This window comes from Solea senegalensis, linkage group LG3 (assembly GCF_019176455.1).
Source record: "Solea senegalensis isolate Sse05_10M linkage group LG3, IFAPA_SoseM_1, whole genome shotgun sequence".
NCBI classification, from domain to species: domain Eukaryota; kingdom Metazoa; phylum Chordata; class Actinopteri; order Pleuronectiformes; family Soleidae; genus Solea; species Solea senegalensis.
The window spans coordinates 22,285,198-22,307,851 of record NC_058023.1 but is presented as its reverse complement, the minus strand read 5'-3'; the positions used below and the strand labels follow the sequence as shown (position 1 = coordinate 22,307,851).

General features: G+C 40.0%; 1 protein-coding gene across 2 annotated transcripts; it reads right to left on the bottom strand.

Moving 5' to 3' along the window:
- Window positions 1-606: 606 nt before the first annotated feature.
- LOC122766936 (monocarboxylate transporter 2-like) lies at window positions 607-22,221 on the bottom strand. Of its 2 annotated transcripts, none has more exons than XM_044022202.1 (5): window positions 22,099-22,221; window positions 11,441-11,683; window positions 7,228-7,371; window positions 5,624-6,427; window positions 607-5,111 (listed from the first exon to the last, which is right to left on the bottom strand). In XM_044022202.1, the coding sequence occupies exons 2-5, from the start codon at window positions 11,652-11,654 to the stop codon at window positions 4,828-4,830; spliced, it is 1,446 nt and encodes a 481-aa protein (XP_043878137.1). In that variant the 5' UTR covers window positions 11,655-11,683; window positions 22,099-22,221; the 3' UTR covers window positions 607-4,827. The 2 variants fall into 2 exon arrangements, with proteins under 2 accessions (XP_043878137.1, XP_043878138.1); XM_044022203.1 differs by lacking the exon at window positions 22,099-22,221 and adding an exon at window positions 11,902-11,973.
- Between the last annotated feature and the right edge of the window lie 433 nt (window positions 22,222-22,654).

Genomic DNA, 22,654 nt, shown 5'->3' with positions numbered 1-22,654 from the left:
CTGTTCAGCCTTCACACCATGTTGATCAAACTGTTTGATGCTATAGTTAGAGTCCACTATATGAATTAAGTTCAGGGCTACGATTTGAATTGTGGTTTAGGGTGAAACATTAACCGGTTATGGTTAATTTGGATAGTTTTTTGGGCCATATGCGGACCCCCAGTCGATAACATGCAATTTAATAGTAAATAGTTTTGCTAGCAGTATTTTTTATATGTAATAATAATAATAAGACATTTGGTTGTCATTATCATAGCATTATTAACATATATAAAAGCCTGATTACAGTTGTCCATGTTATTAATGACTTAATTTGAGGTTTATTGTGTGTAAATGTCATTATCCTGGAGTACACGTCATTCCATATCAAAACAAGCACTTTTACATTGAAAATTATGTGAAATATTATTAATAAAAATTAATATTAATAAAAATTGAATATCATGACTGAATATTGTGAAATCCTTTTTAGTTCATATTGCCCACCTGCTACTGTACAGAGGTGTTTTCCCACTTCTTTTCTCGAGACCGCCCCCTGGCCCTCAGGTGATTGGTGCGGGAATGCTAGGCAAAAAAATAAATAATAAACAGAGTCAGAGAGGCATATGTGGACATACGCTATGTTTATTTTTGCTACCGTGATTGATGATATCTTTATATTATGCTCCATTTACAAAAACATTGATCGCTTCTCTTAAACCCATGTGGCTCTGACATGATGGCAGCAGAGGTAGTGGAAACATACTGAATGATATCTGAAATAATCCCTGATCCCTGATGAGAGAGCACACAGCATGTCTGCTACTGGACGGACATAAAAGACTGCCCTTACTGCTGAGACGGAGGTCCACACATGTCAAAACAACTGTCCTCAAATGTAAAATCCGTAACCATGGCAATTTCATGTTAATATCATTTCCAGAAAGAAGATTTGAGTTCTAAATCTGATCAAGATTTTACACATACTTGTAGCTTATATGTTCACATACAGCCAGTAGTCAATTATGAATTAGTAGCTACGCTAATTCATTATTTACATAAATGTATGGAATGCAATCAACTTGTAAACAATCAGGCAGTAGGAAAGAGGACCAAAAAAAAACCCCTAAAAAAATATTCTAAGATCATATACTCGCAAAAATAAATGGTCCTTGTAGGACAATAAGGCACAGTTAGCTTAGCTTAGACAGTCCTTCAGCCTCCCAGTAGCAAATCCACAGTTTTCTCACCACATCAATGCGAGGAAATGGAAGATTTCATTCTGAAGAATAGACTTTTGTTCTACTTCACGTTCAAAATTAAAAATGTTTTAAATCGCTTCAAGGAGACAGCAATGATCCCATCATCATGGATCAGTGGGCAGAGATTAGTGTTAGCACATTTAAAATGAAATGCTTTTCAGAAAGAGGTTTTTCAATGGGATATTCTCTAAATTCGGCATAAACATGGCAATTTCAAATGAAAACAATCACTTTCAGCATTTCCTTTGAAGAGTGTTATTCAGTAATGACAGATGTACAATTCAGAGACATTCTTACAGTAGAATCCAATCTGCCATCATTCAATCAGTGAGACAAAGTCATAAGTGCTTTTCGGAAGACAAACACAACATTTTCTGTTAACATCCTGAGTGACACCTCCCCTCCACTCTCTTTTATTATATTATACAAGCTTAAAACCCTTTTACACTCTGTATATCAGTTCCACACATTATGGAAAACAAACAAACAAAACAAACCCAAGGAATCGGTGAACAACAGTAACTTATTTAAAGAAATAATAATATATTATTATAAATAATATATTACCGATGACAATAAATAAATGAATTTTAACTCCACCTCTTTGCTAAATAAGCAAACTTTGAAATTGTACCTTTGACTAAACAACAGTGTATGCATAAATATGCAAGAACGGAAACACAAAATAAATGCTATGTCAAACAATACAACTGATAAGGCTAATGGTGCACGTCAAATATAACATATATATATAACTTTTTGTCCTGGCATTCCTCTCCATACACATGAGGAACGACCTGCTCTATTTGTACACATCTCATTAGTGATTGTTGGAGGAAGAAAGTGGCACACAATTCCTAAAATGGTAAAAAATACATGCATGTAAAGATTCAGCATGTAGTAGTAGTAGTTTTTCATAATAGAATTGTATTTTCTATTACATTAGTATATATAAGTAACAATAAAAAGAATATTCCCATCACCAAAAAAAAGTATAAATACATTTATATTCGCTCTGAAACTGAAACCTAAAATGTATGACAAAAAAGAAATACATATATATATATATATAAAACAGATGTATTTCAGGTTGTAAATGATCTTGGCTTTACCTTTTGGTCTAGGTAATTTGAAACCAGCAGGGGGCAGTGTTACTAGGTAGAAAGTGATTGTACAGCAGTCTGTTCTATTCATAAGCATGCACAGTGAGCACAGTGAATGAAAGCAGTCCCTCTCTCTACCAACTAGGTGCAAAACAGGATAAGTGACATTCATAAGGTATTCATTTTGATATTTATTTATTTAGGACAACACGATAATGTATGAAAATACTAATCTTTGCATGAGCTGCTGGTGAAAAAAGTGCATTTTTGGTGACTGAATTAAAAAGCGAAATAAACAGATTTACAGAAGTGAGTGAATAAATAAATATAACCTGTGTGAAAATGGAAAGGAGACCATGGTCAGGTCTAAAGTAGCCTCACGTTTTCTTTGAAAACCTACAGTCGTTATCAAAATGTGTTTTGGCTTTTGTTAGGACGTCTGAGACACTGCACCACGTGGTCTGCATTTCGCCTCAGGGTTTCTGATCAACAGCACAGTGGGGTGACATTTGGAAAAAAAAAAGAAAAACGTGGAATGGATAGAATATGGAGCAACATTGACACTTACAGCGACAGACGACAGTTAAACGGTTCCACAATATGATGATCCACTACGAATGGTAACACACGATAGGACTGTTAGTACAGGTACACTTGATTAGCATTAGTTAATTAGCAGTATAGCTTTCAGGTGTTTTTATGTACTGGCACAACGTCATCTCACTGCATTAAATTCACAATATAGACACAGGTTATATTGTTTTCTTCTTAGTGTAACAGCACAATGAGTGGTCACATTGAACACAAAGGTGGATCGGCTTCATATAATCCCATCAAGTATGCACTGTACAACTGAAAATACATTGCATCACATTTAAGGCAATGTACTATAGAATGGACCAACATAAATACTGCACATCTCCCTGTACATCTGCATTTAAATATATGAGATTATATTGCTCAAAGGATAGATTATGTAGAAAACCCATTAATATGCAGACAGGTTTTGGTCAATAATACCTTAGTAAGGCCCATAGAGTAAATTACATTCAACCATAATTAAATTCATTGGATTGCAGCAGTTTTATAAAGATGTTTGGGGAGTAGTATGACCATTTGTTTTTTAGTGCAGCATACTGTATATGAGTGTAACACGAAGCATCAGGCGACTTACAGGGGGCATTTTATGATCGAGAGTATTAAAGTGAGCTATTGGCACCACATTACAGTGCTCAAGTGGGCAGTATACTGTAGGTGCACACCAGCATCAGCAGCTGTGAACACATCTGTTCTTTATTAATGGAAGTGGACATTTTAGGATGCCCACTTGCCATATGAAATGAAGCAATTAGGATTTCTGCATGTGTCACAAAATGGATGGACCATTTCCAGAGTACGGTGTACTCAAGATTCAAGCATTCACAACGGAAGTGACACCATGAGAGTTTTTTTTTTGTTTGTTTCCTACAGTAGCCAAGACCAGGAAACTCAACAACTCCTCTTTTGTTCCTCGATGATAAATTATTAGACAGTGATAGCTGACTATTGAAATCATCAACCATTGAAATCTTCAGTGTTGTGAAAACTATTGTCTTTGAGAAGGACTATGCAGCCGCCATTAAATGTTGTTGCTCAGCAAACTTCCTCATGGCCACTCACCACTGTATCGTTTATTTCCTATGCTAACAAATCAGCACCTCTGTTCCGAGAGTTAGTACATTCAGAATCTCCGACTCCATAAATGACATTGTTTGTGGTTTCTGGGAATGGTATTGTTTAAAACAACAACTATTATTAGGAACAAAGTAGTGAACTCTAATGCACATAAAGGTCTTTCTAACCACCAAAGTCATTTATTGCGTCCACCTTTGAATTTGTGTTATTTTGATCTAAATTTAAACATGGGTTCACCAGGTTACTGGTGCAACATGCTGATGCTACATTCACATCGGAAGACAAGGAACGGAAAAAGGAATTGTTTCACCATCTTGGAATAGTTGTGGGGACAGACAGATCGCTAAAAAGCAACATCTAACAAACTGCAGCAAAGTTAATTGACTGATTTTCTAGGTATCAGCCAACATACAAAAAAATAAGCAGATTTGATTCACAGTTCCCAAAATAAACAATTATCTCGTACCCTGTCTGTAACTAGTTGTATTCATTTATTTACAATAAATCTGATATGAGGTGACTGTGGCAAAAAAGAAAATATAGTTTTACACTGCTTTCCACAGTCCTTTTCTGACTCTTTATATGCGTATAATATCTTACATTTTTCTCTCAGGTGACTACTTCAGTCATAGCTGTTACTCTTTCACAATCAGACACACCTCATAGCTCATAGGAAGTTACTTGTAGAGAAATGCAGTGGACCGTAAATGGAGCCTGGTGGAACACCCACGGGCACCTCTAATCATGGACCTCAGTTTGATCATTGTTGACAGTGTTGCAAAGTTGCACTGAAGTTGAAGCATAAGGCTCTAGATGTTGGTTTCCTGCTGCATAGGATCTGCATCTCTCTGACCTTTGTTGATCATCTCCTCAGAGGCCTGGGCTTCCCCATCAGCCGCAGCCGCCAGAGCCTTAACTTGGTCTGGGTCTTCTGTTTCAGTCCGTTTGTACTTTTCTTCTTGTTTGCGCTCACGATCCAAGAGTCTGTAGTTGATGAAGTTTCCAATGAAGAGCCAAATACTACCCAGAATCACGATGGCTCCACAGCAAAAATACATGTACTTGTAGTTTTTCGTGACATCTACCAGTTTCCCTGTAACACAGCACAACGTTTTGAATGTTAAAATATCTGCACAAAGTACCACAAAATAGAATTAATATTTGTTTTACAAAAGATATGGCCATATATTATATATAATTCATATTTGAGTGGTCTTATACACAGTTCATAAACATTTTGAAAAGTGATATTATTTGCTGAAAGGCTAAATGTAATGGGCTATATTCAGGCTAACCTAGCAAGCAAGCTTCTGTGCCTGATAAGTGCAAGCATGCTCTCAGTTGGTGGTAGATGTTAGCTTAGCAGTTAGTCATTGTTAAGCTAGCTACTGCAAATACCAACTACAAGCAGTTCTCTTGCAATCATTTTTTTTCTTGTTTACAATTACACTAATGCCAATATAATATATGTTACATAGTTATTTTAGAACAAACACAATTAATGTAGCTGTAGCATGTACTCTCATAGCCAAGGACAATTGAAATATCTTTCAAATTGCATTTTTAAGTAAACAAAATATATTTACATAGAGATGGGGATCATACCTGCAAGTGGTGGACCAAGAAGGACTGGACAGCATTCCACAATGGTGGTTAGGCCCACAGCACTGGAGAACCTCTGAGGCCCAACCAGGTCCATCAGCGTTTCAAACAGCACTGAGCTGACCATGCCAAAGGCAAAGCCAAAGAAAATTGAATACACAACTAGACCACGGTAGGATTCCACCAAAGGACAAAGGATGTGGCAGACACCATTGTACAGTACAGCAAAGCTGAAAAAGTATTGGATCTTTGGCCGAACCCAGCGCGAGTTGGCCAGTAGCCCCATGGATGGCCTGGCAAACATGTCAACAAAAGCCAGGATTGAGAGCAGGAAGGCAGCTGAGTACTCATCCACACCCATGTCCTTGGCATAGGCTGCAAGGAAAACAATAGGTGCGAAGAAGCCCAAGAACATGATGACGTTGCCGACAAGGTAAATAAGGAAGCCACGGTGTTTGAACAGAGTCAAGTCCAGGTAACTGTTGACTATTTTCCAGACAGAACGTTTCTGTTTTGTAGCGGTAGGGATGACAGCCAACTCTTCATCTTTCTTGGCCTTATTGGGTGGCGGCCCCAAAGGTCTCATGAGGGCACCAGCCACACAGCAGTTTAACAGCAAGCCACCCAGGATGAGGAAGCTGCCTCTCCAGCCAAAATTGTTGAAGAGGTACTGGTTAAGAGGGGCTAGGGTACTGAGGAACACCGGACTGCCTGCCATTGCCAGTCCATTAGCAATGGGACGTTTCTTCAAGAAGTACCTGCCTATCATAGTCAGCGCTGGCTGCAGGTTGAAGGCAAGTCCAAGACCTATGAGAAAATATTGCAGACATAAATGAGGATGCAAGACATGCTACAACTGTTATTGCAACAACCTGTGCAAAACAGAGGTATTGGAGTACCTCTGATCTTTGTAGTTAACAAAATAAAGCAATACCTGTTTTTAGCCACCACTCATTGGCTCACAGCAGTATAGTCTTTAGGGACTGGCAATATTTCTGTCAAATAACTAATTGCTTCACACTCTTCTTGTTTGGGCTTCTCCCTTTAGAGGTCGCCACACTTCCATCTTGCGAACTAGTGAACATAGGTGTATTATATATTTTGAATTGCCGCTAGGTCTCTCTCAAACAAAAGCAGATCCAGTTGGTCAACAGTGGGAAGGAGTGTGGGATCATGGGAATTTACTGTAGGTCTTGCTGTTGCGTGTTTCTGCTTTACAGGATAATTAGCGGTGGAGGAGTTTTGTGCTTGCTGAGCACTTTCTCGAGTTAGTAGATGAAGAATTTATCAGGATTTCAAGAGGATATGCAATGATAGTGTACTATGTCTGCAGTAGAGTGAAATATGAATAATATGCAATAAGGATGCCTAATTAGAGAAAATGTCAGCATTTATCAGATGGTAGAGTGTTGTCTGCCACACTTGCCACACTTTGAGTACATTTGTTGGCACGTAAAAAATAAATTAGAATGAAATAAAGATGAAAACCAGAAGAGACTAAATCACCAAGAACAAACATACTCAGCTGTTATGAGGTTTATTTTTAATCTGCTGATTCAAAGTAAAGGACGATGAAATGAACTGAAAATGGATTTAGATGTACTTACCCCCGATAACACCAATGCAGAGGTAAAGCTGCAGCACATTAGTGCAGAAGGAAGCTAAGATCATACCAGTGGAACAGAGGCAGCCCCCCATCAAGACGATGGGCCTGCAGCCATACTTGTTGACAAGTATGCTGCTGATGGGACCTGGGACACACGGAAAACCGAAAATCAACACACACATGTCAGAGATTGACAGTACAGGATCGGTTAAAGTGAGTGAATAATGATTTTAGTCTAGTATGTGCTGCACACCAGCAGGGGCCTGGCTTCTATTTACAGCAGCAATCAAGCGGCATACATTTTTAACCACTGCACACTCAACGTTTTGTTTCAAATCAATAACAGAAGTGACAGAGTAATGAATGGGAAAAGGCAGGCAAATAAGAATTTCATTTCATTTTCTATTCAATGTGTTTCAGCACACAACACAGTGTATAGGTCATGTTATGTTCTGCAAAGCTGATTTTGGAAGCATAAATATATATATATATAATAAATATTTTTACCCACCCCTATTATACATAATATATATATATATATACATATATATGCATATATACACATATATGTATATATATATACATACATACATAAATATACACATATATACACACATATATATACATACATACATACATATACACATATATGTGTGTATACATACATACATACATACATACACTTATACACACACACATATATATATATACATACATATATACTGTATATATACACTTACACATATATGTTTGGGTACGGTATGTGTTGCTATTTCTCTTATGTACACAAGAAAGTGGCTGCTTTGAAATAAGTGTCAGGATATACAAGATCATTTGCCAAAGGATAAATATGTTTTGGGTGTTTATCAGTTTTATAAATCTAAGTGCATAATTTTAAGACTGTGGCTCCCTTAAACTTTTGTGGCATCCTGTGATTAAATCCCTATGCTGAATGTTTAAGTACAGGAAATGTGCCAATAGGATGAGGGAGAAAAGTCATGAACATTTTTTCTCTTAAATAATACTCTCATCACAAGAAGATCTCCGTTCGGCCCAGGGCGATTTTAAAAGCCACAACGAGCCAGGGAGTCATCTGACTTAATTTGCTCTTTAAAAAATGTTTTTGACCTTGAGGAAAAGTTCTCCTCATTTGCATCCACGCCAGTGATAAGTGTTCACAAGGGCTCGGCGAGATAAGGAACCCCCTGTGCCTGCACATTACCTCCATTAAAAAAAGGCTTCACATCTCCCAGGCAGACACAGCATGGACAAAAAACTAAATATCATATAGATAGATTATAAAAACGCAAATGACACATAAGAAAAATGTGTCTTCACAGCTTTTTCTCACAGCACAGAGAAGAGTTTGCATTGATTAGTCAACGTTGTCGACTAGTAAAAAAAAAATCAGTGACAAAATTAATCGCGGACACATTTATTTGTGGATAACTGCTTTGTTTGCTACTTTGCCCTCAATGGAGTAGAAGCAGAGATGTTTGCTTAGTCTGCTTGTCTTCTTCTAGTGAGCAAAGAGAGCATGAATGCAGGAAAAGCTGTGTTGTGTCCCTCTGCTGGACAACATGGTCATTATTTAAACAGTAGGCTGTGATTCTAGGCTGTATATTTTGAACTGTGACGGGATTTACAGGTTATCCCAGTAGTGGATTATTTGTTTTAACGAGTCGACTATCTTTTTGGATCCGACACTGAAAACAGAGTGGGGGAAAAAAGGATTCAAAATGTTTAAATTTTGCTTTTCTGGTGTAAGAAGAGTCTGATGAGGTCTAGAGGAGTCATCTTTCACACAGATCCTTTTTCCAAGGAGATAACTACTTCACATGACAGATGGAACAGTGCTACACCTGGAATCAGTCTAGAGACGTGTGCATGGATTCATCCACGAAGGGTCTGTGCGTGAACCCAAAAATGAGTTGGCTCTAAACAGACCTGGCTCTTCAGCGTTGAAAGTTAATATATCACAACAAAAAAATAAAAAGCACTCCGCCCATTAAGCTTGAGACAAATGTGACAAATAATCATGTGATGATGTGGCACAAAGTAAAAGGTCATTTGTGTAATATAAATCAATTGGACTGATATTTTTCTGGACGTCTGAAGCTGTTCCTCATTATCAGGCAGCCTGCAGTAATGACAGAGCTGTGTGAACACACACACACACACACACACACACACAGATGCAGCAGGGGGGAATTAGGATGATGTTAAACATTCAAACAGTGATCGCTTCATCAGCGTAAGAGACAGAACAAGAGAGCAGGTGTTTAATGAATAGCTGATGAGTGCAATCAATATGAACAAATGAGCAACAAGAGCTGTCCGCTTAGCAACCGCACATATTGACACCATCAGCACATGATAATGACACACAGTCACAGTGAGACGGAGGGCAGCAGATGGGGATCAATGAAGGCCCATGATGAGGGTGACACGTTTCCTTTTAAATGTTTTATCGCTCAACGAGGGCTGAGGTCAAACCGAAGCGCAGCAAACTTTGTCCGACGAAGACGCAAAAACAGAATGCACTTCAGACTAAATGGTCAGAGCTTTTGCAGAGCTGACGACGCGTGAACCATTAAGGGAGGAATGAACCATGAACCGTTAGAGGGTGATCGTGTGATAAACCTGAAAACAGCTTTACTAAAACGTGCGCACGTGTGATTGTTTAGCTTCATAAGCGTGCCGTTTGTTTTCATGACATGCGTCTTTCTATCAGACGTGCGTTGACGCAGCAGCAACCTGCATAAACTGATGTAGCCCAGGACGGCCCATTACAAAGGAAAGTATAGGTCAATTAAAGCTGCAGTAGGTAAGAGCACAAGAAAAGCCGTCACAGCTCGTCAAAATAAATAAATAAATTATGTTTTCTCTTTTCTTAAATGTGATTAAATAAATGAATAAATCTAGACTAGTTTAAAAGTGCTTTTAACAACTAAAATAAAATCTGCATCTAACATTGCACACATTTTATTTTCTTATTTAAATAATAAATACTGTTCATACAGGTCCTCTTCACACTTATGTCCTCAATTCTGGATTTTGTCCATGGAAACTATACCCAAATTATAAATAAATTCCAAAGATTAGTGGTTTCCCTCCACTTTCTGGCAAAATGACACCCTCTTTTTCCGAGAGTCATCACGTGATTCAAACAGACGGGGGGATCGTCCACAACCCAATTCACCACAATGGTTGTCCTTGTTAACATTAGAAGAGACTGAATGACTTTGTGCTGTTTCAGGGAAGCAGGGATGTTTCCAAGCAGACAGGACAGAGGAGACACTGTCACCTGTTGACCTCGTGCTGCGCTAATGTTTGCGTACACTGCAATTCACTCACTTATTGTCTAGGATGTGGGTCGCGGGGGGCTGGAGCCAATCCCAGCGGACATAGGGTGAAAGGCGGAGTCCACCCAAGACAGGTCGCCAGTCCATCACAGGGCAAACGTACAGAGACAAACATTCACTCTCACACCGACAGTCAATTTAGAATGTCCAAATAACGCCTGTGTGTTTTTGGACTGTGGTGAGGAAAAACAGATTGTTATATGATATTCAGTGACTTGTTTCTCTTTCTCCTCACACTGCCTGCTGGTGCACGGGAAGAAGCAGCCATATAAGTGGATCAAATAGCACCTGAAATAATAGTCTTGCTAGTTTTGTGTCTGGTTCTTAAAAGAAAGTCACCTTATTTCAAATCCACGTGTGTATTTACATCATGTCCGCTTCACATGCCTGTAACCGGGGGGAAAGGGCAGTGACCATGTCACGGGGAAACCCAGTGCTGCTTATATTAAACTGCATTAGATTTCATTCATTCACACCCTGGACAGGTCGCAAGTCCATCGCAGGGCAAACACAGGGATGAACAATCATTCACTCATCACCGTGTGGCCCCTTTTTCTCTAGACCTGCCGCCTCTTGACCAGAATAGATGGTCATTGGCCCCCAGGTCATTTGAGGTTGTGCCTTGTTAGACATGTGTTGTTTTGTCCAAGCACTAACTCGTGACTCTGACCTTAAAATGCAGATTCCAGTTAAACGTAAAACCAATTTTCCAGTCTTAACTGCACTGTATTGTATTCAGGACTTCACAAAAGAAAGGGAAAGGGAAAGGTCCCGCGACACCGACTGGGGTTGCAACCCCAGGGTTGAGAACCCGCCGTGCTAGCAACAGATCAGAGACCCGCGACTCACCTGCAGCATACATGACGGCGAGCATGATGGAGGAGATCCACGCGATCTGACTGTAGGAGGCATCGAAGATGATCTGGATGTCTTTGAAAAAGACAGTGATGGCCTTGGGAAAGGCGTATGAGAAGCCTATGGAGATGAAAGAGGCCAACACCACGGCCCAACCCCAACCGCCATCTGGTGGGGGCACTGCAGGTGGACATGCAGGGGGCGGCATCTCTGGCCCACCTCAACGCTGACTATTCACTGCAAAAGACAGACAAAAAACAAAGACAGAGGGGATATTTAAACCTTTTTACTCTTGATCTTTTCATTTCACCCTGTAATTATTATTATCAACTATTCCAATCGTGGGCACACACTCTCCATTTTATTTTCTTACTCTCAAACTCTTTGGAGACTTTGACGGTAAGAATAGAATCATCTGAAGGAATCTCAGCAAAGACAGAAGTAAATCATATTACCAGTCGCCGCTCGTGTTGACAGTATACAGAAGCCAAAGGAGGTCAAAAGCCTTGTCCTTGTGTTGTCATTTCCACGAGACAACTACCCGCTGCAATGTGACACAAGAGTGAAGAGGACATACCAGAGGTCTGTATCCTGGAGAAGGCGTGTCCAAACACACACGCACACACAGAGTCATGTGTTTCAGAGGACACTTTTACTCTACCAGAGATACAAGACCAGACCAGCCCAGTATTCACCTTGAGCCCTTGAGGCCTTACGGGGTGCTGCAAATGAGGCCGGTGTTTAATAATCAGGTGCCTCTGTGTACAAAGCAAACACACTCCAGTTGTCAAACGTGACGTGGAGAGAACTCGGGCAGTCGTTCCAGCTGAGTGTCGCAGGGAAAACAAATCATGACTGGATCACATATCAGATAAAAAAGACCAAAGTAAAATCAGATACTGTCCGGAAACTATCGCGTAAGAAATGCCAGAATGTGAGTATTAGCTGTATAGGTTTAGTTTAAGATAAAAGATGCATTATGTTTATTTCAAATGGCTTGTTATGACGTGGCAAATGCTGCTGCAACGATTACATCGATCAATCAACTTCAAATTGATCGTCAACTACTGAAACAATTCATCGATGAATCGATTATTATTCGAATACTAAATTAATCGACAACTTTTTCCAACTTTTTTTGGTTTGAAGCTTTTTTTCGTAATTAAAACAAGATTTCCGATTGTTTAAGCTTCTTAAATGTGAGTATTTTCTTCATTTCTTTGGCTCTGGCTAACAAAGAAATCATTCAAAGTTCATCATTTTGCTTTGTGCACACAACAAGACTTTTGAGAACATCATCATTTCCAGGTTTAACTAACACTGGTCAACATTTTCTGAACGTTTTCTGACATTTTATGAACCAAACGATTCATCGAGATGATATATCGATGATTAGGTATGAAAAACCACAACCTATTTGTGTCAGAATCTAAATCCATTACCAGGGAAAGGTCCTCAGCAAGCAAAGCACATGGGATGCACGTGTTACGACATATACAGTATATAAATACATCATTTAGTTCCAGAAATGTGCGCTCCCACTAATCTGTGCTTTACAGAAATGTCGCGATGCTACGTTGTTGCTCGTTCACAGCGACAGCAAAGAGTGCAGCTGTAGTGGCTCAGCTCTGTCTGACCTCATTAGCTTCACCTCTCTGAAGCAGCCAGGAACAATTTACAGCTGTATAATTAACTTGTGATGCAAACTGAGACGTTTGGCAGCAGCCCGTGTGGTTTTACATAAATGAACAGCCTGTAGAAGAACCAACAAGTCTCTTTCTGTTTACAGTGCAGCGTCACAAGTGAGCAATTATGTCAGATTAACGGCGCGAGACATGGATCAGTGAGCTTGGCTGTGCGACACTGTAAATGGCACCAGTGATTTCAAGAGCTACGTAAAAGAGCAGGTACGAGTTGAAGGGGCCTTTCGCCAATTTCACACACCAAGGTCAGTCTAATGATTATACCACCTAGTGTGTGTGTGTGTGTGTGTGTGTGTGTGTGTGTGTGCACGCTTACATTTGACCCTTTTCTGGCATAAACACTGGCCTTGTCAGGAACACTTGTCTTCACGGAGACCAAAGCATGGCCCTAATAGGGCAAAAGCTCATTTCTGAGGAGCTGTTTGGGTTAGTCACTGACTGGTTATGGTTTCGGTTAGACATGATGAAAGTCAACGCCGGGTTCTCAATAATGGGATGAGCATTTCAAGCAAAAATGCCATTTGACATAATCCAACAATTATTCAGTGTCACCACACTCACACATACACCGCGCTACCATTCATTTGGAGTGACGTTTGTTTTATTCCAGTTAAATGTTTGCTTACGGCGTCATTCTCTGCCCTTTGTCTCCACTACACTGACATTTGACACACACACACACACTTTCACAAACTTGATTTTGTATCTCGGTGAGGACCCATCTATCTCACGATCTACTCTAAAAGTTTCCAGCCTGACGAGATATACTGGTTTATGACCCAATTATAATACACAGTACACAGGAAACTGACACATCCAGATATTATAGCTCATATAGTTTTTTATGAGTTGCAGAAACATGGCAAGTTGTGCAATTGTGCAAGAGGAAGCTAGTTTCTTATAGTCAGGGCACTAGGGGTCAGGGCATTTACCATTGGTTGGTCACCCAGAATCTTAACCATCACATGTAAATGTCTAACCTTAACCCAATTCTAACCGTAACCCTAAAACCAGGTCTAAAAAACCTAAAAAAAGCCTTTAAAAGTTAGTTTTGGGGTTTTTTTTATCCTGTATTTAGCCAGAGATCTCCCATTGAGATACAACATATGTCCTTGCAGGGAGTCCTGGTCAAGATAGCATAGCTAGCACAAATAGTTACAGAGACGAGACAATTTCAGATTTAAACTCACAACAGAATATAAAAGTTAAAAGGAGGTAATGACAAGTGAAGTGCAGAAGTATACAGGCCATAACAACAAGATCCTTAAACAGGTCATGTAAAACAACTTAATTCTTTCATGGTGGTTCATAAAATGCCTTTAAATGTGTTTAAGGAAGGCAGTGTCTGTAGTGAAATGATGTTTTGCAGCTCATTCCATGACATCTAAAAAATACAGGAGTGAATGTGTGAACCAGCATTTGTTACAAAGCCTACTGCGGCTCAGTTTCTGAAGATGAGATGAAGCTGCATGCATGTAAATGAGGTGGAGTGAAACACACGTGCCCAAGAAGACTGTCTCTTAATAACGTATCTTTGCAATATACTTACATAATCAAAGGAATAATGCCCACCCTTAATTGGTTGATATGCCAGATTATGATACTGGTGTCAGATATGAAAGAAATGATATTGCGCCATTGTCAGCTGGTGCCTTTCAGCTCCTTTTACACGTCTCTAAGTCGCCCTCCACACTGATAATATCTTCCCTTTCAGTCATAAATGGTCATATTTAAAGGCACAATCACCTGCGGACATACATTACATGCATTCTTCACCTCTCTTCCATTTATCTGTTCCAACAAGTCCCTCGTCAGTTCTTACAACCTTGTCCTAAAGACCATATAGTAGTAACAAATGCCTATGGTCACGTATGTAAGTATGCTAATAACTAAAAATCCATATTTTTTTGATTTCATTAACTTTCATAAGCTGCCCAGACAAGCATCCTTGTTGTTAGTCAAATGTTCATATATATATCTATATAGATATATATATGTATATAGATTTATATATATATCTATATACATACCATCTTACTATAACCACTGTATTTCCAGTCTAATTTGGAAATAAGAAGCAACACAAAGGGATGTTGTTGGTGTTACAGTCAACAAGACAACCGCAGCTACCAACATAAATAAATGATGTCGCTCTGTTTCTCTGTTAGGTTTCCCACCTGTCTGATCAGGTTACAGTGCAGTTCAGACTCGTATAAAAGTACTTCTTTAAGAGTTGACAAGAAGTGGATGGACGGAGAGATCGACTGCTTTACTCTCAATGGAATAAAGATGACGCATGGCCTGATGGCCACAAAACAACGATACACTCGTACATATATATATTTGTATATGTATATACATACGCAAATATAAAGCAAGATAAAATTGATTGAAGTGTTCATGAAATAAAATTAAAAAAACACTGATTAAGTGCCGTTAGAAATCAAGTGAAAGTAGGCTTATTTTTCCTATAGATTTCTATTTCAACACAACTGGAAGGATTGCTTTGGGTGTCACATGACTTCAGGTGTCTCAACAAATACATTGGGCCATTGGGCAGCCATGACGTTGCATTACTGCCTCATTAATAAACCGTTTAGACACCTGCAGGTAAATTCTATTATCTCTCTACAGTATAGTGTCTAGACCAAAAGGGAATGAAAATAATGGGATTAATGACACTGATTCATTTTCAAGGTGTCAAAAACACTGACTTAACACTGCAAGTAACCTAACCTGTCCAAATGAACTTGTCTGACCAGCAAGGTTTTCACTAAATGAAACTCCACAAACAATGGACACACACACACACACACACACACACAGCCTTGTGTGTTGCTAGGTTAGTCCATTGTGATCTGCATATACTTGAAATGCTCTGCTGCCTTCACCTTGGTAAAAAGAAACAAAATGACTTACACGCAACAGACCTATGAGTGTGTGTGTGCTTGTGTGTCCAAGGACATCACTTAGTACTTTGGCAGAAAAACAGTATTCTTTGTGCAGACAGGAGCTCAGGTTTAATTCACGACAAGAGCCAATGTGAGACCCCAGTGTTGTGTTTCAGGTGAGAACCATTGAAGGCGATACAGATGGGGTGTGTGAGAATGTGAGAATAGTGAGAAGCCGGAGAGAAACACACAAAAAAAAGCAGGAACTGTAGAGACATCGAATCACCGAGTGTTTGCCACCATCTCGACAGTGTATGCAGCGGCAAAAATGACAATCTGTTCACAGAGCGAGGCCTGAAACACGGTCAAGCAAGCAACTAAGAACAACACTAGCATTGAAGTGCACTACATCGGTTCAAAACACACGTTCATCTCAACGAGATAGAGTTGGAGGTCATTTCCCCACATTACATCTTTTGAATTGTGTCTGATTTTATGTTTGCCACGGCACAGTAGTCACTGTCAGGACACTATAGCCGGGATTCCACTGAGTGGAATGGGTTGGTTTTGTACAGTGTGGTACATTGGAACAGTACCAAAATATCCAACCCCTACCCCTACTGACGACTTTTTGTAGCCACTTATGAGAAACACAATAAGGTCTAAATCCAACATGGACATTATTGTAACATTCACATGGAGTAAAGCGGTTTTTAGTGTTGGTGTGGGTACTCGATGGATGTCAATTAAGTATTTTTAAGGACTATATCTGATTCAAGACAGTGATGAGTGAGTTTATAAAAAGCTCATTACTTTCAATGTAGAAAATCTAGAGCAACTAGAAAATGGAAGAAACACACATAGAGGTGAAGGGATCTGCAGATTACATATGTTGTTTTTATGTTGCACATTTAGACCCCTTTTTTATATAAAAGAACTGACTGGTGAAGCCCCTATCACTTTTCACTATGAATGGGACAATAAACAATCTTATGGTGCATTGTGACAAATAAAATAAGTTACAAGATGTTGATTGGGGTGGATTTCTACTGTTTTTAATCATGAATGACGAAAATTATTGATATTTTACAAGACTGAGTCCATGTGATTTATCCTACCTGTGTTGTAAGATTCTGACTTTCCATTAATTAATTCATTCAGTCATTCATTAACGAGAATAAACTGCAATAAACTGGACATTTTCTAAATGTTTGAACGTTTGTTTTCTTGTTCAACAGAAAAATGCGTGGATGCATTTCACAACAGCTAATGTTGATTGAAAGTCTTTGCTTATGTGTAAATATTGGGGAAAGACATATAGAATGGCACAAAAATGGGAAAAAATAAATAAATAAAGCAAAAACAAGATATTGTTCTATTTAACTGTATCATCACATTCAAAACAAAATGTTTATATTTGTGTATGACACGGTTTCTTTCAGTTATTAAATAATCCCAAATTCCCAGTTCATTCTCATAAAGTTTCCAATTTGTAATATTTCCAAAATGGAAATGGAAAATGGAAAGTTTCTGGAAAAGTATCGGGAATTTAGCAGCAATTTTCTTTGCAACCCTATATTAGATATACTATATGTGCAGTGTCTTTGCCTAATTTGGTGAAATCTTAAACAGCATAATTATGTGTTACTTGTCCAATGTCCAAGAGAAAGTGGAGATGGAGTAAGTCCTTTCATGCTCTAGAATAGGACACTTGACCTCTATGGTCAGCAGCTGCCAGCATGACCATGAGCACACCTTCCCCTCTACCTAACCCTTGTGTCATTGGACTACAGGTAGTGGCAAGGCAGGAGTTGCTCGATGACAAACTCTTATTCACATTGCTCACTTAGTTTCTCAAATAGTTCATGATTAACCCATATGGCAAGTATTTAAATGTCAATCAAACCACTTCTTTTCTTTCTTGTTACCAACATAGCATCTAATCCCACTACATTGATACTGCCATTGGTCATGAGCAGAGACAGGTACGTAAATAATGATTATAACGTAATTATCTACTCGACTGTAAGTCAGTGTACTCGTATGGCCTTAGGCTAGAATTCCTGAAAGGTAGCCTTGAGTAAAAAACTTAATTGGTGAAACATACCTTTGACTAAAATGATGTGGGAAAACCTTGTGTTTACTGGGGCCATTATAGCATTAAAGTATTAATCAGTCAATCACTTCTACATAATCTATGGCTGTGTCATCTTGGCAAGTCAAACCCACCTTGCATTTCCACGCAAGGGTGCCAACACCCACATTCCCCGAAGCCAAACGCCCAATCCAAAGCTCTGCACCACACCTCCAGACATTAAGTTCAAGGGCATAGTTTTGTTGATCTGTTCAGGGTTAGGAAGTCATGCGTCCAGTTTGACAAGACTCAAAATAACTAACCAACAATGTTCTAGGAAAAAGGAGGAGGCAGTTATCCAACATTACAAATAGAAAAAAAGGATGACAACGATAAACAGTACATGAGAAAAGGGTCTTTTGTGTGATTATCACTGCTGTTCACAGACAAGTCCTGTGATTCAGGGACAAATTAGCTCTTAAACCGATTAGATTTGCAGCAGTCATTTGCCTGATACAGCTCATATCGACACTGCTTAAAATGGGAGGGATCGCAGAGGATTCTCGGTGCATGTGGACGTACACGCTGGTCACAGACAGACAGTGCTTGTGAGCTTGTTAAGTTTGTTCCATGAGACAGCAGTGAGTGTTTCACAGTAACATGCCGGTGTGCACTTCCTTGTTCTGTTTTAGGCAGTGTTGTCTGAGCACAGTGGGCTTGTGTCCACAACAAGCCACAATGCTGGAACATGGAAAGAACTCCTGATCCAGAAACCTGAGCCACACCGAAAGATACCCCGAGGTACAACGCTGTTATGTCAACTGTTCACATCAAAGATAAACTCACCGGTGTCTTTATTAGATACAGCTGTTCAACTCAGGCAGATATCTAATAAGCCAATCACATGGCAGCAACTTGATTTGGTGATATATCGTAGACCTTCCTCATGCGGTATGATAATCGGTACGCCAGGTCAAACATCGATATTCCCTGCCAGTTTCACTCGCCAGGCGTCGCTACATGATGTCTCCTCATGGCGGCGCTGATCAAATGAATGAGGGAAACTTGGGCTGAAGTTACGTGGCTGAAGAAGTGGGAGCTTACAGTGGGATAATGGCAGAGAAAGCTACGCTGAGAGAAGCCCCATCCACGTTCAGTACATAGACTTTAGGCACTTTGTTCTCTATGTTGTGAATATATAGAGAAATGCGGCATTTTTAACTTTTCACAGAGATTTTGTTTTCTTAAGTTAAGGCCTTGCATTATTGTTTATCACGGTATATTGATATTATTGGTATCGTGGACCGTGTATTGCGTATTGCAGCCTTTTTCAAACTGTGGGGAAGGCCCCCCTGGGGGGGCGTGGAGACCAGGGGGGGAGCGAGTACTAACTAAAGTTTAGCAGGTGGAACTTTTGGTCTCGCTGTGACCCGAACTCATTTAAGTGACGTACCACAAACAAAATCTACACTGGTGACAAGGTTTAGATAATAGAGAAGTTTCTGACAGGGGCAAAAAGAAGTTTGGGAAACTAACAACAAGCCGTCAGCCGAACGGAACAATGATTCGACCAAACCCAAGACGAGAAAATGCCATCAAATACGTCTCTGTGTCTTGTGTCTCAAAACATTGGCAGGGGACAGCATATGTATTGCTAAAACAAAAAATGTTATTAACACAGCAAATTATTGATATTGGTAAAGTATTCTTCGTTATCCAAATGTGTTTATTGGTTAAAAAATTACACTATTATAAAATTGCTTTCTCACAAAGCAATATTGAGGTTATTTGTATTGCTATAGCATAAATGTTATTTACACAACAGATTATTGAAAGAAAAGTGAAACGTTGAAGCGTGAAACGCTTCTACTATTGATTCAATAAATGTTATATTTGGCGCATTGTTACAATTGAACTAGAGTCGCGGGGCCCCCGGGAAATTTCTTCCTCCAAAGGGGGGCCCAACAGAAAAAAGTTTGAGAACCACTGGCGTATTGTATTCGTGAGGAAGAAATGTGACTCCATTGTCTTAGAACATGGCCCGGTTGTTGATGTCATAGGGGTGGGTCAAAGTATTTAGGAAAATGCTGAACTACAGGGATTTTCACACACAACAATCTTTCAGCTTTACACTATAACAACCACTTATCAACCAGATTACTCAAGTCAAATTATGGTGTAAATATCACACTGATTATGTGTATACATTGTAGGGCTGTTGGAAGGAATTTCGGGGGTTGAATATAATTTGAATATTTAAAATAAATCGATAATAATTACAACGATAGTAATCGTTGTAATTACAATTCGAATGTGTATTTTTAAAATACACACGTGGCGACTCTAATGCGGGCCTCTTTCCTCTGCCTATCCGCGTGTTATTTGCAAAGACATGAGACCGATTTGAAAGACTTCGTCCAAGAGCTTGAGCCAAGGTACACGGTTCCTAGCCTCGTGGACAGAGCGTATAACACATGATATTAAGTTAAAATGTATGAAAAATTGTAATTAAAAATAATAAGGAATGGAATTCGAATGGGATTATAGAGGAAAATTGACAGCCCTAATACCTACACATCTGTCTTTATGTTCTTCAATCTAACTGTATGACATGATTGCTGTGGTCCACTCATCAAAATCTGCAATAAAGCTCAGGCTAGTTGAATCACCCCAAATTGGATAAAAACACTGCACATACATATAATGCTCAGCAAACCAGCTGCATGGCAGGTTAATAAAAATGTATGCTTTATTTCACTTCTAATGCGCTATCTGCTTTAAAGGTGTTGTTGGTGTACACTGGTTGACACTTTCCAGAGGGAAACGGCACCAAAAGTGACATGTCAAGCTGCCCTGGAGCGAGAGGCGGCGCACAGCCCCTGGACAGGTCGCCAGTCAGGGTTAGGGTTAACAGGGTCAGTCAGCAGGGCAAACACAAAGAGACAAACAAGCATTCACTCTCACATTCACACCTAAGGCCAAAGTAGAGTGTCCAACTTTTGGACTGTGAGAGGAAACTGGAGAGAAAACCATGGAGAGAGAGAACATACGCACAGAGAGGCCCTCCGTTCAAACAGGTTTCAAACCAGTCCTTCTTGCTGTGAGGCAACCGTGCTACCCCCTATACCCTACACACCGTGCAACGCCCTTTTTTAACTTTGATTAAATGACCTGTCTGACACAAGAGGTTTGAGTGAACCGATGAGGAAACTACAAACTTCCCTTGAGTTAATGCAAGGAGCAAATACATTGCAGTCATAACAATAAACCTTAATTTAGATCATCGAGATGAATATTTGCTTAACAGCAGTGAACGGTAGCACGCTTGTGATACATTTATAAGGAAACCTACATAGATGTACTGGACAATACGATCTCTAAACTTGGAGGGCGCGTGCCCAGCTTTCCACTCTTCATGTGAGGTTATTTTTACAGCTCTTATCAGCTGACCAGAGGAGTCAGGCATGCTCAGCTTTTAATAAACCTGTCAAATTCATTATCACAACCCTCAGGTTATAGACGGTCCGTCGTTTTAAACCATGGTTGAACCCAACATCCATCCACACATGGAGAGGATCGACTGGGAGGTGGATGGGTGACGTAACAGCGTGATTCCTCAGCACTGCAGCCTAATCATATGATGATGCTGCTGCTGCTGCTGATGTAAGGATATGGACCGGATGAATCCAGTCTCAAAGCCCGGGGCCTACGTGTACTAAAGCGGGCGCTCAGTGTCACGTGACTTCGAATGATTTAATGTCATCATTTACCCAAACTGATTTCTCCTCCAGAGATTGAGCGCATGGCTGAGAACGCAGGGATTCCCACGTCTTCCCAAAAGCCCCTGAACGCATCATTCCCACAAACGCAGACACACACACCTCTTATTCTCACTGCAGCACATGTCCATCTCTTCACACCGCGGCAGAGCAGAGCTAATCCTCCACATAATCACTGTCAAGCCGGCACTGGGTGTTATTTTACCTCAGAGGAGACGGAGGTGTGAGTCTGCTTCCTCCCTGGGCTCGGTGACCTTGGCGCAGAAAGAGATGCCCGTGTCTGTGTGCGCGGTGTGGACTCACTGCTGCTCTGTGTTCAAATTTCCTGAGTGAGTGGGCGAGCTACTGTCTGACGTGGAGCGGAGGGAGGGAGGGAGGGAGGGAAGGAAGAAGGGAGGCTCTTGTTTCTATTTTAAAACCAGAGCGGCTTCGAGGGATTGTCCCAGAGATTGCGTTGCTCCCCCCCTCTGTGTTGCTGGGTATTGCAGTAGTTCTCTCATTTGATGTGCCACACACACATACACACACACACACTCGCCAACTAAAACGAAATGATAAATAATAAATGAGCTGCCGTTCTCTCTCACGGGCTGTGTTCACATTATCGTCCACACTTTGCAATTCTGATCGGTTACAATTCAGATTTGACAGTTCACATTAGTTCACCGAGTTCAGCTAAGGTGTTTTTTGTAGCGTTTCCGTTAGCCAGCCCTGATTGGTCCATTCTTTGGCAGCCTTACCTATGGGCGGAGTCCTGTACC